Source organism: Phasianus colchicus, chromosome 22 (genome assembly GCF_987193195.1).
Source record: "Phasianus colchicus chromosome 22, bPhaCol1.hap1.1, whole genome shotgun sequence".
NCBI classification, from domain to species: domain Eukaryota; kingdom Metazoa; phylum Chordata; class Aves; order Galliformes; family Phasianidae; genus Phasianus; species Phasianus colchicus.
Genome location: NC_143457.1, coordinates 2612749 through 2630004, shown reverse-complemented (window position 1 = coordinate 2630004; position 17256 = coordinate 2612749). Strand labels below are relative to the sequence as shown.

Here is a 17256-nt window from a genome sequence, read left to right as displayed (position 1 = left end):
ACCCCAGCACCTCCAGGCTCGGGGGTTGTCAGCCTGCGAGGGTTCCCCCCCTTAGGGACCCACCAGCATCAGCTCCATACGTTGTTTAGTGGTAGACGAATGGCACAGCCCAACCCAAAGCCCCTGCAGACATACAGGTGCACGAAGGGCATGGATGGGCTTCCAGCTCTGTGTCCACAGTATTTGGAGCCAGGGGTTGTCCCAAAGCTGAACACAACCATGCTCAGATCTACAGGACAGCACCCGATCCCAAAACCTGCACCAGGAGCTGCCCATTGCACCCCACTGGATACCATGAGCACCATGTCCCACTCAGCACAGACATGGCTCTGCTCTCCCCAGACACGTTCCAATGCCACATAGCTGTAGGGTGAGCACAGCTCCTTCTCTGCCTTTTTCCCATCTCGCAGTGCCTTGTTCCAGCTTCTCCCTCTTGCCCCCTCTTTTATTCTCCATGTGCCCCCATGATGCTGTGGGGACGGAGGAGCCGCCATGGCACAGAGATCAGACTTGACACCATCAGCTTCACCCACACATTCTGGCTGTATTCACATAACCTGTCTTATTCCACTTCCCTAAGCTCTACGGTACACATTCTGCAGCATCATTTGGCCCTGGGCATGTCACAGTCCCTCCAGCAGTCCTGGGATGTGGGATGGCCTCACATAGGCATTCTTCCCCCAGATACATGCCTACATGGTGTGCCATGTCCAACCCCAACACAGCTCCTTGCTGTTCAGCTCTGTGAGCAGAATGTCCCCGTGGTGCTGCTCCTATGTGCTGCCCATCACCTTGAGCTCTCCCACCACACGCTCCTTTGACTTCACCTTCACCAAGAGGGATGGCTGTTGGGCTCTGGGCTGCAAGGCAGACACTGCAGAAACTTAGAATCACAGAATCATTACGGTTGGAAAAGATCTCTGAGAAATCATCCAGTCCAACCCCAACCCACCCCACTGACTGCATCCCTGAGTGCCACATCTCCACAACGAACACCTCCAGGGCTGGCTATGGCCAGGCCTGCCATGTGTGGCCATCTGGGAGAGAACACGGCACAGAACCATGCATCATCCCCTTACATGAGATATGCACCCTGTGGCCGTGGACATTTTGCTTCCAAGTCCCACTGTGCTTTGCTTTCAGTGTGTACCAGCATGCCATACCTTCCCTCCTCGTTCTTTGGAAGAGCGGGCACGGTTGGGCAGCTCCTTCTCCTTTCTCTTCTCCCCATTCTCAGCAAGGCTCTGGATAAAAAATGGAAAATCATCTTTGCATCCTTGCAGGAGCTGCCTTGGTTCTCACACTGACGTGTCCTACCCCAGCACTCCCACCTTGCGCTGCCGTGCTGCCTGGTTCAACCTCTTCTCCTGGCCCAGCTCTGCCTTCATCCTCTCCAGAGCCTCTCTCAGCAGAGCTTTCTCTTCTGCTGCCCTGTAGACTTCATCTTCCAGTCTCAGCATCTCTTTCTGGCATGTTTGCAGAGACTCTTGGTTCAGCCTTTGGGAAACACCAGTGTGGGTCTCTCACCACTACCCCAGCCCCTCTCTTCCTGCCTGGACCAAGATGAAACCTCCATTCGTGGTTTTCCCCCTGTGGACCCCATATGGACACACCATTGATACTGCCTTGGCTGTGGTCCCTTCCCTGGCATTTCAGAGCCCATCTCCAACATACCCAAAGCAGAGCCCAGCGTCCATGGAATGGGGTTGTGGAGGGATTCCTGCTGCCCCATTAAGCCATACCATGTGCTACAGGCTCTCACACCATCACTCCTGGGAAGAACTCCCACGGCCCCTTCACCTTGCTGTACCTGAGCTGCTCGATGCTGGCCTCGTACTCTTGGATCCTTTCCTCTTTCCTTTCCAGGCGATCCTTCAGCTTGCTGATCCTCTCATACAACAGCCCCAGTTCCCTCTGTCTCTGCTGCCCCACTTTTTCCCTTTCTTCCTGGGGAAGATGCTCCATGGGCTGCATTCCTTCCAGCTCCTTCATATTCATCAGCCTTCCCAGAGCACAGATTAAGTCAAGGTACTGCAAAAAGAATAGGGGATGAATTATTTACCAGGCCTGCCAAGTCTTACTTCAAAAACGATCGCTGCACTCAGCCATCTGCTCCCACTCCGCTTTCATCTTTTGAGAGATTCAGATGCTGCATGTAAACCTATTTGTGCACTCCCAGTTGTTTCATTTCTACATTGTTTCCCCTCTTAAGGAATTATCCAGATGGGTTCATTCATTTGATCACTGGGAAGATGATGCTCCACATTATGGAGCGTTCCAGGCTCCCGGGGCAGGGCCATGCCATGCTTGGCACTCCTGCTGTACCTAGAAGACTTCTTCTTGCCCTGGAGGTGCCCAAGGCCAAGAACAGGCCAGATCTGGTGGGGGGCAACCAGTCCATGGCAGGGGGTTGGAACTGGATGATCTTGGAGGTCCCTCCCAACCCGACCATTCCATGCTTCAATGATTTCTTTTACCACATCTGCTGCCGACGTACCATCCTCTCGCTGAGCTCTGAGTCTTCCAGCACTTCCATGCTCACGGCCCCACGTGAGCTGCCATCAGGAAGCTGGCCCAGACACTGCACAGAAGTGACATGCTGATTGAGCTCCCTGCACACTGACAGGCCCCATGCCTCCCTCTTGGTTTCTTTTCCCTCCTGTATCCCAAGGGCTTGATCTTCCCATTCCGTTGAACATCTTTACACCAATGTCTTCTTACCTTGCTGCACTTGAATTCTGCACCTGGCAGTGGAGCTGGTTCCACCTTGAGTCCTGCTTTCTGGGCGACCTTCTCTGGTAGGGCTGCCTTCTGTACCACGAGCAGCTCGCTGGCCCTGCCCATGACAGCTGAAGGAAACCAAACACCATGCAATCATGAAGCTGAGGATGCCCCATTCCTGGCGATGCCCAAGGCCAGGTTGGATTGGGCAGCCTGATCTGGTGGAAGGGCAACCAGCCCATGGCATTGGGTTGGAATTTGGTGACCTTTAAGGTCTCTTCCAACCCAACCATTCCAATTCTATGATGCAACACTGGCTCTGAGACTTGCATCTTCCATTCCTACCAAAGGCACATCACACTGTGCTTACCAGCAGTCTGTGTCTTCTCCAGCACCTTGATCCTTTCCCGGAGCTCTGCCAAGCCTTCTTTTTGTCGTTGGATCGTCTCCTCGTGCCTGAGGCCTCTGCATCTCACACCCAGGTTGGCCAGGTCCAACGCCAGCTCCTGGAATTCCAAGCCCGGGTGATTCTCACCCAACCCAACCATTTATCCTCAATCTCACACGTTATTCCCTTTTATAACACATCTGTGCATTCCCACTCACATTTCACCCTCCCAGCCCCACCAGCATGACGACTAACACTGTAGGTGAGCTCCCAATTAAAACCCTAATGAGAGCTGCCAGCCGCCGCCTTGGTCTCGCCATCTTCACAGCGCAGTGGGAATTTATTCTCCTCTGGAGGATTTCTAGCTTCGTGTTTCTCACCACCTCTTGCTGAGAAGGAGGAAGGCAGTGCCTCCTGCTCCCATCTAGCCATGAGTCACCGCTTGGCCAACACGAACCCTTCCAGCTGGCACCACGTCTGCCGCTGTTGCGGTACAGGCTGTACCATTTCTGCAGTCCCTCCATCTGCTGCTGGAACCACCTTTGATTTATTCAGTTCTTTAAGACTCAGGAATTCAGATGGTGATTCAGCACAGCATGGGAGAACTAGGAGCGTTTCTCCCTTTCCTGCACAACAAAATACGGCTCCCACACACTAACCCCAACCTACTTTTGCCGACATCCATTGCGGAGCAAGGTTGGGAAAGGGATGGAAGAGTTACAGATCGTTCAGGGAGCTGTTACAACTCTAATTGCCAATTACAACCGCCATTAGCATACACAACACCTGACTTTTCTAAAGGGTCCCTGTGGGATTACCTGCTCAGAAGATTCCTCTGGTGTGGCAGGAATAGCCTGTGCCTGTGTAAGCATCTCCAGCTCTTCTGCCATTCGTTGAGATGCATCCTTGAGTGCTCTGCAATCTTCTTGGGCTTTCCTGTGCCAAGAGACAAAAGCACTGCAGTACAATTGTGGCAGATGAGGGTCAACACAATGGCTTGCATGGAGCAACAACCAGGACAGCAACCATGGTGTATGTCAGAGCATAGCACCAAGCAGGGGTTTCATTACAAGTCCATTTGCACAAGCACCTCACCATCTCACCTTCAGAACGTGGGACATTTCCATAGAGTTAACATAGCTTAGCTTGATTTGTTCATATTCAAACCTATCTTTTGCCCCATGGAAGCTACCAACACGCACTCAACTCTTGGGAATCCAAAGGCCATCACCTCCCAACAGGTCCTACCTTAACTCTGCAGCTGCTGCTTGAAGCTCTCGATCCTTCTTCGCCACGAGGTCTGACATCTTCAACAGCTTCCCCCTGAGCATGCCCAGCTCACACTCCTGGCTTTTCACACGGTGCAGGCTCTGCTCCAGCTCTGCCTTCTGCTTCTCACTGAGCTCTCCTAAGCACAGCAGAGTTTCATGGGTTTATGACTATCTCTGCATTCAGCACAGCGGTATCTGTAGTTCATAGTGACACAACTCCTCAGGGGTGTGTTTGTATCCTTGTGATCACAGGCAAAACCAAGGGAGCTTCTCTCCATGGTTCCTTACCCTCATTACTATTGCTTTGATTAATCTGAGCTCAGAACAGCAGGAAACGGTTTGACGGTTGAACCTGATGATCTTGGTGGTCTTTTCCGACCTTACTATGATTACTATGACTATGATTCTGTGACATGGTTGAGTGGACAGGGGTGGTGATGGGTTGGCAGTTGGACTTGAGATTTCAGTGGACTTTTCCAACTTTAATGATTTTATGAAATTTACATGGCCAAAGGGAATGGACATCCTGCTTAACCCGGGGCTGAACAACAGCATCATTTAGGAAAGTGATTTGGGTCTATTCCTTACTATCTGTGCATGCCTTTCTCCTTCTACTTAGCCTTGCCATAGCTCTGCAGGAATGGGAACATCCTGGATATCACACACACAGCTCACCTACCTCTCATGTCTGACATCCTGGCCCTGGTTTCTGAGAGCTCCTTCGTTAATCCCACAATGGCAGCCTCTTTGGCCTGGAGTATGCTCTGCATGGCAGCCAGCTCTTCTCTGAAAGTTGTGAGAAAGACACTCACAAATCTCACAGCTCCCAAGGAAGATTTATTTTGCAGAGTCTGTGCTTGCCTCAACCCCCACCCAGGACAACCCACGGGCAGGCAGCATTTACTGTTATGCTGAGATCATCCCCTTCAGCTCTTCAAAGCTCTCCTCTGGATAACTCCCATTCTCTAACACCCTCCAAACCAGAGCAAGCACACGCAGACACTTACAGACCACAGCAATGAGACTCTTTGGCCTCCTGGGAAGCTCCTGATGTGGACCTGCAGGCATCATCCTGAAGTCCTAGGGGGAATGATGGAAGAGGTCTTAGCAGCAATATCCATAGGCCAGACACTTGTGTCTATCTTGGCTGCTCAGATCCAGGACCAACCAGCACTGGGTTCTGCAGCCATACAAGGGCAATGCTCCATATATCCTCTCCTTTGTGACATCTTCATGTCCCCATCCCTGGAGACACTCAAGGTGGAGGGGCTCTGAGCACTGAAGAAGCTGTGGGTTGGACCAGATGGCCTTTATGGTCCCTTCCAACTCCAACCATTCTATGGTTCTATGATCTCTGAAAACCACAACCAGCCTTTCTTTGGAAAGCCACATTCCTTGGACCACTGTAGCAGTATTTACACAATTCCTTAGGTCCTTCTTGGCACAAGTTCACCTCTGCTTTCTTGAGGGCAAAGAGCCCTTCTCCAAAGGGAAGGCCCTTTCCATGCCAATGGTGCACTACCAAAAGTCACCAAACACCCCAAACAATGTATGGCAGCTCATAGTGAAACAGACCCTTCAGAGTATCACAGGGCTCTTTCTGTGTTCTGACTACTCTGTCCCTGTTTTCCCCTCCACTTGCTGTGGGTACCCCCAGCCCAGCACCCACACAACCCTTAGCTACCTTTTATTCTTTCCACAAGCACAATGTTTTCCTCCTTTAGTGCCTTTTGCTGCTGCTCGGCCTCCAGCAATCTGTCTTCTAACGCAACAATTGTCCGAGAGTGTTGCTTAATTTGCTCTTTATATTCTGCTATTTCTTCCTGCATTTTCCATTTCACTACCTCTCTCTCATCCTGGAGGATCTTGAGCTGCTCGTCTTGCATGAGTACCTGCTGCTTTAGCATCATCTAGGAAACAAGACGTGTGATTTCAGTTGTACGTGTTATTCTGCAGAAACACGATGAGCATCATCAGGAAGGAATGAGGAAACCTTGTGCAAGAAAACCATATCTATGCCACATCCTCTGTGCAAAGTAGGGTTGCTGGAGCTACCTCTCGGGCTGTGGTTTCCTCTAGGTCATGCACAGCTTCTTGCAGTTTGAGATCCATCACCTCCTGCTCTTTGGACTTCCCTTCAATTATCTACAAGAGGAAAGGAGCAGTGCTCAAGAAGATTGTAGAGTCATGAATGTTGGAAAAGGCCTCTGTGATCACCAAGTCCAACACCCACGATGCCCATTGAATATGTGCCACATCTCCACATTGAACACCTCCAGAGATGGTTACTCCACCACCTTCCTGGGCAGCCTGTGCCAATTCCCACCCCTCTTTCTGAGAGACATCTAGCTTGAGCCTCCTCTGGCACAACTTAAAGCCATCACCTCTCCTCCTATTGAAGATGGATCTCCAACCATATACCTCGATGTGTGTTCATGTGTGAGAGTAAAATATCCACCAACAGATCCTGACAACACTGCCAGTCCCATTCGAAACCAGTTCTGCTTTGCCTCCCACGCACGTCACTGACCTCAGCCATACTTCTCAGGCGGCTCTCCAAGCCCTGGATCCTCTTCTTTTCTTCATCCAAGCATTGCTTGTGCTTCTCCTTCTCCTTCAGAACAGTGCTCTCCAGAATCTGAGATCGAACAGCCCACATTTTCAATGAAGATAAAACATAGAGTAAGGCAAACTAACTTGACTTAGATGAGGAAAGCAATTCATAGGATCATTGCCCTGTTGTGGGACAACCGCCCCCAGACATTTTGATTTTGGGGCTATAGACTTCTTCCTCTTGCTAAGCAGCACTGTTACATAGAACCTCTTTGTCTTTGTAAGAAGCCTGTTTCTGAAAAACAACCACGCCGCCATACCTTTTCCTTCTCCTCCTCCTTTTCCAATATAATCTGATTGATTTTTATCTGTAGGTCTTGCTCGTGTTTTGCTTTCAGCTCTTCCAGGTTCTCCTGCAGCAAAGCATCCCGTGACTCCTGGACCTCCTCTAATTGGGCCTATGGGAATACAGCAGAAACTTCTGCTGACAGAAAGGCGTTAGCAGCAGAGCAGAACAAAGCAAACAAAACAAAACAGAACCCACTCCACCTTCTGTACGTGCACTAACAAACAATTCAGAAGAGAGCCACGAAGTCCAACTCATCCACTTAGCAGTACGGATACAAGAGATTCTCCTCTTAAGATGAGGACAGGCATTGTCTATTCTATTCTTAGGCATTATCTGGAGGTCCAGTTCCCAACTCAATACACGTATATATATACACACATGCACACATTTTAACCTGTAACATTTCATTCCTTCGTTCAGTTTCCTGGTACTTTTCCAACAACCTCTTGAGACAAGCTGTCAATCCTGCAAAAGCAAACAGGGTATTACTGTAGGGGCTTTTCAGACATCTCATTTTTAACACCATCAGGCTTCTTATTCAAATCTAGCACTGATGAAATTGCTGCCATCCCCCAGACATCTCAGGGAGATTGAAAAAAGCCCAGATTCTCACTGGGAGATTACATTTTCCTTATCCAACACTGTTACAATCGCTGCAAAGATTCATTTCCAACATGCCACCAAGGAAATAAAACACTACAACTGAATAACAATGATGGCAAGTCATAGAATCATTGAATGGCTTGGGTTGGAAGAGACCTTAAAGACTGAAGAATCATAGGATGTTTGTGTTGGAAGGGGCCCCAGAGATTATAGAACCAGAGGATGACTGGCTTAGAAGGGATCTCAAAGATTACAGATCCATAGAATGGTTGGGCTGAAAGGGATCTCAAAAATTACAGAACCATAGGATGGTTGGGTTGGAAGGCACCTCCAAGACCATCCAGTTCCAACTTCCCAAACTCATAATTTGCAGACAATACAGTGCACACATGAACACCCACCAACCTCTGGTACCCCAATGGGGGGCAAAGAGTTGGGATGCCCCATGGGGCAGGCACCTTTTTTGGAGGTGGGCAGCTCCAGCCCCGTGCTTGCCAACAGCTGTTCTGCTTCCTCCAGCCAGGACAGAACCACATGAGTGATTTCCACCACTGCTGCATGTATGTCCAACACCAGTGGGTCCACAAGCACGGCCTCCAGCTTGCTGAGCTCACTCCTCAAGCTGCTGCTGCAGAATGAGGCCCTCAGGAATACCTGCAAAGAATAAAACCCATCAATGTGCCAGCCTCCACAATTCACATAATTGACAAATCACCTAAGATCTCTGTGAAAGCCCCAAGATTTATCCATTCACTGAGAGCTTTCATTCAGTAATATCTTTGGGTAGGAGCAGCACAGGGGAGGATGCTGGAGTGGCAGGTTCTGTTCCCTTCAAACCCGTGCTTTCTGAGGGCTAAGCTCACCTCTCACAAGGCTTTCTACTGCTGATGCACAGGCATAACCTTGTCTCTGACCTGTCCTCAGGCCAACAGAACTCCTTGTGCCCCTTATCTCCCAGCTGGAATGTTGTAAACAGAATTTAAATGATTGACCTGGAGCTCACACAGTGATTTTTTGAACACCTCCACGTTTTCAGTCATCTCCTTTTCCTTCAAGAGCTTGGAACTTATTTCCTCCTGGAGGCACTTCTCTCGTGCCTGACTTTGTTGGTTTTCCTCCCAGATATGCTGGACCTTCTTGACTACCTGCCAAAGGAGAACAAAGCACCATGCACCATTCTTCACCTGAGGAACCATAGAATGGGTGAGTTGAAGGAGACCTTGAAGCCCACCCCACCCTCCTGCCATGGGCTGGTTGCCCCCCACCATCTCAGGCTGCCCAGAGCTCATCCATGGCTTTGGGAACCTCCAGGGATGAGGCACCCACAGTTCCCTGGGCAATCCACTGGGGCCAGAGACATCCATGGCAGTGACCAAAGCCTTTTGCAGTTGGTTGGCCACAATGGGCTCCTGGGCTTCTCCCAGTGGAAGCCCCAGGACTCCAGCCAAGCTCTGGAGGACATGGAAAAGGGTCAAACTTTCTTTATATTATGGTGCATGGTCATTCATTTAAGGTGGCCACACTTGTGATATGTGAAGCTGGCTGGTGCTGTGGCTGTTCTGCAGCATCCTCAAACCCTAATGGGTTTTGGAGGCTCTGAGCATCTCTGAGATGGTCTCTGCACTCACCTGCTGCACTGTGATGGCCTTCCCTGCCTCTCCTGCTGCTTGTGGGCTGCACACTCGCATCACTTGGCTTTTGAAAGACTCTAGCTACAGCAGAGATTAACACAGAAAAACAGTGATCACTGAGAATCAAGACAGACTCCACTTCAGTGCTCTACAAAAGCCTACAATAATCAACACTGAGAGCATCTTGGACCATGACCATCCTCTACCACCACAGAAGAAATCCTTCTGACAAGAGGATGTTGAGCCTACTGACCAGATATAATCTGAGTTCAGTGCTCAGTATTTCCTTCCCCAAACTCACAGTCTGCCTTCCACAGATGTCCTTCCCCACGATGGAAGCAACACTTTCAATGCCTGCAGCCCACACCACAGGAGCATCTCATCCACCTCCCCTTACCTGCCCTTGAGCCCGATCCACATCAGACTTCAGCAGGCGCTCCCTGCGCCCCATCTCCTGCAGCTGCAGAGATTTCCTTTTGCAGGTGCTTTTCAGCTCCTCTTCAACCTGCAACAACAGAAGCATTTCAATATCAAAGCTCTACCAGCTGGGCTTCTATGTAGCCCAGCCAGTCACCGTTCCCATCAGATGGATGAGCTGCTGCTTTGGGTGCTGAGGTTCACCTTGGCTTTTTCTGCCAGCTGTGTTTGGATGGCTTTCTGCTCACTGTGGTACTTCTGAACCTCTTCCTGCAATCCCTTCAGCTCACATTCCAGCTCTCCGATGCGCTGCAAGAGTCCAGGACAGCAGAAAGTTTCACTAGAGGAGCTCACTCGAGGAGTTCTTGAATAATATGAAGAACAAGCAAGACATTCTATCCATCTCTCTCATTTCATTTACTCTGCTATTTTATTCCAACCTATTTTTACAGTTGATAGATTGATAGGTTATATCTTATAGTATATATAGTATATCTTATAGTACAGTATCATCATAGGATGGCTTGGTTTGGAAGTGATGTCAAAGATCACAGAACCATAGGATGTTTGATTGCCATGTCCTCACCACATCCTGCACTGCAATGTAATATTCCATTTTCGCCAGGAGTTGACATTGACTCTACTTTGTTATGAAAGTTCAATCCTTTTCTTTACAGGAGTGGGATTCACAACACTTCTCTTACAATGTCATATCACCCCAAACCAAGTGGAAACTCACTGTTTGGTACGCAGCCATTTCCCTCTCTCCAAGTTCACGCTTCATTTCCTCCTTAATTCTAGAGCACTAGAACAAACAGCAACGAGGGAAAAAATCAGCAGGCTGGTCAGATACTGTCATTTCTGCTGGAGATGTCAACACATCCTTCAGTCCTACAGCATAGTGAAGTGCTCAGCTGCCTGATGGCCAGTTGATGAGTGGGAGTGCCCATGGTAGGGCAATCATGGCATCAAGAGCACGACAGCACCGACACGTTAACAGGCCCGTATCTGATCACAGTTTGGCTGGGAGAGGAAAAATGCTGTCCAGGCAGCTTTCTGTAAGGGAAAATTCAGGCTTGGCTGCAGGGAGCATCGCTAAGAGCAGGTTTCCATGGCTCCTCAGCAGGATCTTGGCACCAGCGCCCAGAGCACACAAACAGCCACAGTGTTCCCAAAATTCAGGTCACTGAGTACCTGCACGCACAACAAGGAGGGGAATTCATCTGGGGAACCTGACACCTTGCTGTGGGCTTTTTGCAGTGTGCAAAGGCAGAGACACAGCCCTCTGCTTAACCGTGCTTGTGCTAAAAGAGCTGCTTGCTGGTCATGGAACCATAGAATCCTTAAGACTGGAAAAGACCTCTGAGATCATCAAGTCCAACCCCAGCCCATCCCACCATACCAACTGGCCATGTCCCTTAGTACAGCATCTAAACTTTTCTTGACCACCCCAACATCACCTCCATGGGCAGCCTGTGCCAGTGCATCACTGCTCTTTCAGTAAAGAAATTTTTCCTAATATCCAACGAATCCCTAACAGACAGAAACACAACCCTTCTGTTCTCCCTTTTCCATGCCAAGCCACCTATGAGAGTAGCACTGGGGACACTAACCTTGGCAGACACAGCTGCCAGCTGGTTGTCCTTTTCTCTGTTTGCCTTTTTTGTTTTTTCCACCTCCTGCTTGAGCTGCTGAATTTTCTGTTCTTTCACAGCAATCTCCCTTTGCAGGCTGGTCACAAGGCCTGATAAAAACAATGTGGGGAGATGAAAACCAAGCATTTCCCTGCAGAAGCCCTCTGGGCACCGAGTGGCAAGCCTCCATCTCTGACAACTGCCCAACTTGGAGTGCAGATCTGGCTCTTGGCACGCCGTGCTGGACATTATCCCACAACAGCATCATTAGTGAGTCCCTCTGAGCCCTGCAGCATATGCTCCCTGGAGGATGAGCAGCTCTGATGGATCAGTTTCCATTACATCTCTATGTCAGGACAATTTTTAGGAGCCATTGCAAAGTATCTATTGCCAGAACAGCCTTGTAAATGCGGGGTCACCTTCCAGAGCCAGTCCTCAGGTGCTCAGTGCCCCTGCAAGGAATTCTACTGAGGGGGAAAATACCTGTGATCAAAGCGTGATCCCTCTTTAGCTTCTCACTTTCTCTTCTCAGGCTTCTCATTTCCAGGTCTCTTTCCTGAAGGGAATGGCTAAAAACTTCACTCGAGCCCTTCTGCAGGCTGCTGATCTAAAACAGAGGACAATGCACACCCTTCTCCAGGAATCTTTTAGCTCCAGTGACCCTTCTTTTGCTTTAAGCCCAAAGGCAGTTCTTCCTAAGCCCCACAAAGAGCTCCCTGCTATCTGAAAGGCTTCAGCTTGCCATGAACCCCCTCCCAGTCTCAGTTCTCACAGAACAGCATGGTTGACCTGATGGCATTAAAGGAGAAACCCCTCTGGCTACAATAACCCCTCCTATAGGACACCTGTGCCCATTTGGCCATTGCATACCTGCTCCTTTAAGGCTTTGATCTCTTCTGTTTTGGCCCTGATTTCTCTCTCAAAGGTTAGAAGCCTCTGGGTCAGCTCCACGTCATTTCTCACAGCAACCATGCTCTTGGCCATCGATGCCAGCTCCCCCTGAAGGTCCCTGATCACCGTATCCTTCTGCTTTGATTCTGCTTCAAAAGCAGAGAGGCGGCTGATTTCCTTTTCCAGGCTCAGCAGCTTTTCATCCTGCAGGTAGATTCCATCTGTTGGTCAGCAGATCTACGATTCTATGACTTTGCACACTGTCACCATGTTCCTCCCCCCAGCAGAACGATGGGGTGCACCCCTTGCCCTCTCCAAAGCATCACCTTTTCCTGCAGGGAGCAATCCGTGCTATGAATCCCCAGGAAAGGGTCTCCCATTCCACTGCTGCTTGAGTTGGTGCTCCAGGCTGAAAGAAAGCAGAGAAAGTAGCAGAAAACCTGCAGGATGGGGGCTCATCGCGTCTCCCTCCCTTGTCTAAAACCATTCCAGGGCAGTAGTCAATTCTTAGTTCACACTCTGAGCAAAACCCACTCATCTGGCACTAAAAAGACCCTTATCAATAGAGCCTACACAAGAGAAAGGAGTCATGCACTTCTGGGGAACTTAAAACCCAAAGACACATACAGACACAGTGGATGAAGGCTCCTTTGGTTTTTCAACACCAGTTTCAAAAACAGTTGGGTTTTTTTGGCCAACCCCAAAGAAAGATGCTCTACGTTCACTGCTTACAGCACAGGAAGAGTTAAAAGATCAACACACACTGATTCCCTTGGCTCTATTTCACAAATCAAACGATGTGATCAAACCTGGGTGTGCGTGCTATAACATGTTCTCTATAGAACTCCTGTAAGGTCTCTCTATTCTGCCCAGGATCCTATTTTCAGTTGGATGCCAAAGGCCTGCATTGCTGGGAGCTTCACTCCCATTACAGTCTATGGGATTCCACGTTATGCACATGGATTTATGGCTCTGGGTCTGCACAGCAATGTTCTTTGCTCTGGAGTATTATTTTGGTTGTTTATTAATGACTTTGTCTTGCTACTGGCTGTTAATAACAGCAAAACCCCCATAAACTATTGAAATATAGCTTGACCTTGGGGTGGTTCGATTGGATATTAGGAAAACTTCTCTGAAAGAGTGGTTGGGCATTGGCACAGCTGCCCAGGGAGGTGTTGGGATCACTGACTCTGGATGTGTTCAGTCTGGAGATGTGGAACGTGGTTGGTGGGCAGCACTGGTGGTTGGCGGATGACTGGACTGGATCATCATAGAGGTCTATTCCAACCTGATTCTGTGATCCTATGATTCTATCAGGAGTTGGGCTCTGTGACCCGTCCAACTTGGGATATTCAATGAAACCATACAAATCACGGTGTAATTTGCTATAACCAACCCTCAGAGCCAAAGCCTTTTCCCATCCTTCTACTGTTCCACCAGTTCATCCCCACGAGCCTTCACCTTTGCTCCACCACTGCACGCTCCACCTTTAAGAAACACATCAGATATGGATCTCTTTTACGTTCCTTTACTCAAGGCAGCCTGTAACTGCACAGCCAAGGAACCAACCCACTGCTTCAGTCAGGAGACCAGAATAGGTGCATGAGTCAGCGACGGAGATAAAGCGATCGCTGCTCAACATCGCTGCACACGAGGAACAAGGAAGAGGAAATGTCACCCTAAGTTACCCAGGCAATGGCATTTCCCAGTGTTTTTTCACAGCACCTTTCTCAACCAACCCAGATGCCACTGCTGGCACGCAGGGTTCAATTAATTTTGCTTGGTAAGGAATCACAACTAACTGGCTGTGATGCTCATCATTTACTATTGCGCATTAAAACCGCCTCTGCTCAGATCAGCCCTGTTTGATGCTGAGAACCACCAGTCCCTTTACTGTCACAGCAAAATCTTTCCTGCGGCCACGTGGAAGTACCTGGCCTCTCTGCAGGCGGCTGGTTGAGTGCATCCATTGGGATGGTTATGGTTGCACTCCGGGTCCACGCACTTATGGGTCGTTTGCGGAGTGGTGGATGGGCTGTGGGGCCAAGCCAGGTGCTGGAGCGATGCTGGGATTGCAGCGAGGGGAGGTGGGCACTGTGCTGGGGCTCTGCAGCCTCCTGTCCAGCCCATGGTGTGCAACGCTGTGCCAATGGGTAGGAGGGTTTCTGTTGGGGAACAGGAATGTGTTGTTAGTAAGGGGATAAGAGTTTTCCAGCCCTTTTTCTGCAACGTGAGCAGTTTAGTGGGAAAGGTAGAGAGCGCCAGCCTGCTTTACATGCTGTTATACATTCAGAGCTTGGGATTTATTTTTCATAATGGAGGACTTAGCTCTTGTGGCTGGGTGCTCCTCTTCTTTAGAGCGTGTTCATCCTTAATACCACTGAAAATGAGAGAGAGGCCTCCCTACATTAAACACTGTAAACACTTCACACAGCGAAATGGAGAAGTGATTTACTCTCTGCAGTCAGCGGTGTCAGGCTTCAAAGCTATTATATCAAAGGAGGATCATCAAGCCCAGAGCAATAAAGAGGCACTGACAATGCTTTTTCTGTGCCACTGTGCATAACTGCATTTTTGTGTGCAGGCTGCATGTCTGCTTTTGGAAATCAAAGTGCTGGGTGTTCCAGCTGGAACAAACTTCACCTGCACAGCCTTAGCCTGCCAGGTGAATGGATTCATCCTGCAAAAATGCATTTTCTCCTCTTGGGCTGAGCATTCTGGGCACGTCCGTGGGGTCATCTACCAACACAAAGAACCTTGTTGAGTCATCCAAAAGCAGCATCTGAGTACACAGACTGCCATTCATTCACCTTGATCCCAGGCTGGCCTGCCAGGCACGCAGGTTTCCAGCAGCATTCTCAATTTCTGTTTTCTTTGGATTCCTCAAGAGCCACCACAGTAAAAATAAATGTGATTTTGTCGATTTTAAGTACTCTTATAGCCCACATGTACTAGTGACATCCTGAGATGGCCTTATTCCTGGGATGGAAGACTTCCACTAGATTTGACCCTGTATTTACAATTGCTTTGGATTTCTGTTGTGCCCTCAGGTCAAGCTGTGATGCTCTGGCCTTGCTGTGCAGAACTGAGCCTGCAGTTGTGCATGGCACTACCAAGAAAAGCACCAATAATGTATTTGCTCATTAATTTGCTCTCACTTGGACCTTTAATGCTAGCACCTAAGGAAAGACTCGATGGATAATTCAGTTGAAAGAGACTTAAAGCTCATTTCCCAGTGCTTTCACATCTTCCCAAGACTTATCTCCACAAGTTCTGGTGGGCTTGCCATCAGAAATCTGCTCCACGCCTCCTTCACCCTACTGAGTTGCCTGAATTTCTTCAGCAGAGGGAGCTCCAGCTTTTTATTTCTTGATGATTTAAGAATAAAAGCCTGAGAGCGTGACACCCCACTTGGTATCACACAAAACCACACGCTCATTTCAGAGCCTTCCTTACCTGGGGGACTCCATCCACCACCAGCTCAAAGGATGCTCCCTGAGCCCCGAAGCGCAGGATGTCTCCTGGCCCCACGTGCACGGCTGCGTTCTGCACCTGGCAGCCATTCACAAAGGTGCCCTGTGAGGAATTGAGGTCCTGCAGGACGAATCCACTCTCCATCCCGGTGAACTCGAGGGCTGCGTGATGCTCCTCCGCCCCTGCAGACTGACAGCAGCAATCAGTGGGAAAAACCTTGGAGAGTAACTGGGGCTGCGTTACTGCTGTGGATTTGCTCAGCCCTCTGGATGATCTTGGAAGCCTTTGCCAACTTTATATCATAGAATCATAGAACCCTTCAAGCTGGAAGGGACCTAAAGATCAATCAGGTCCAAACTCTCTGCACTGAGCAGAGACACCCACAGCTCCATCAGTGCTCAGAGCCCCTCCAGCCTGACCTGGGGTGTCTGCACAGATGGGGCACTTAGGCTTGCAGTGTGTCACCCTACTTACATCCCAAGCATGAAAATGGGCAGTTAGCCCCTCTGCTTTGCATCTGGGATTACACCCTTGCTAATGCCAGCACAGCCATGCCCCTTCTCTCCCTCTAATTTCTGACACCTTTCCCATCCATCATCCACCCTCATGCCATGCTCACCCGTACCTTCAGGATGACGTCTGACTCTTCATGTTTCCCTATTGTGGTTCTTTGCTGTTTGAGTTGAAAACACTCTTCCGAGCTCCTCAGGAATGCTCTCATGGCCTCGAAGACCAAAGCAAAATATATCCTACTTAGTTAGCAATCCCCCATGCAATGCATAACCACGAACAACTCCAGCACCCAGCACACCACTCTTCCTGCAATAAAAGCCATAAAGTTATTTACAGAGGCTCCCTTTGCTCCTCCCTGCACCCGCGGTAGCCAGGGAAACCCCTGTGACACCAAAACCCAGCTGCTTTCCTTCTTGTGTTTGTTTTGTTCAGTTTTTTTTGTTGGGTTTTTTGTTTTTTTTTTCTCCTTTATCCAAGCAACGGGCACAACACAGCTCCGTGTCGGTTGCAGCTCCTTGTTTCTCCAAGGACATTGCTTCTCCCCATATCAGAACACACTTTGTCGTGCAGCCTACTTGGTTTGAGCATGTCAGAGCCTATATATTTTTTTGCTTTTTCTCTTGCTTTTCATCTCCTGCAATGGATTACAGCATCCACCACCTGTGGCCCACGAGTGCCCTTTGGCTTGTGGGGCCTCCTCTGCTGTGGAGAGGGGATTAATGGGGTTTAATTAAATGGAGATTGAAGCCTGGGGTGCTGTGAGTAGGTTTGAATGCCAACATGATGGTCTGATGCATTCCCAGGGCTCTGG

The 17256-nt window shown here is 49.4% G+C and overlaps 1 protein-coding gene across 1 annotated transcript; it reads right to left on the bottom strand.

The window, feature by feature from the left end:
* Nucleotides 1-31: 31 nt before the first annotated feature.
* FHAD1 (forkhead associated phosphopeptide binding domain 1) lies at nt 32-16883 on the bottom strand. Its single transcript, XM_090123063.1, has 29 exons — nt 16558-16883; nt 15915-16121; nt 14392-14623; nt 12785-12867; nt 12438-12662; nt 12051-12174; nt 11547-11677; nt 10673-10738; nt 10138-10242; nt 9914-10021; nt 9514-9597; nt 8878-9030; nt 8344-8539; nt 7677-7747; nt 7254-7391; nt 6911-7018; nt 6436-6525; nt 6065-6290; nt 5388-5460; nt 5060-5166; nt 4358-4517; nt 3928-4045; nt 3092-3227; nt 2722-2849; nt 2498-2581; nt 1811-2031; nt 1332-1497; nt 1164-1244; nt 32-860 (listed from the first exon to the last, which is right to left on the bottom strand). The coding sequence occupies exons 1-29, from the start codon at nt 16651-16653 to the stop codon at nt 774-776; spliced, it is 3804 nt and encodes a 1267-aa protein (XP_089979189.1). The 5' UTR covers nt 16654-16883; the 3' UTR covers nt 32-773.
* Nucleotides 16884-17256: the final 373 nt, after the last annotated feature.

Excerpts from the sequence above, each read along its gene's own strand:
- FHAD1 (XM_090123063.1), bottom strand. The coding sequence starts at position 16,653 with ATGAGAGCATTCCTGAGGAGCTCGGAAGAGTGTTTTCAACTCAAACAG. Across the intron at positions 6,291-6,435 it reads AGGAAACCACAGCCCGAGAG|ATGATGCTAAAGCAGCAGGT; the intron begins GTAGCTCCAGCA and ends CTTGTTTCCTAG. Across the intron at positions 5,167-5,387 it reads GAGTCTCATTGCTGTGGTCT|AGAAGAGCTGGCTGCCATGC; the intron begins GTAAGTGTCTGC and ends CACAACTTTCAG.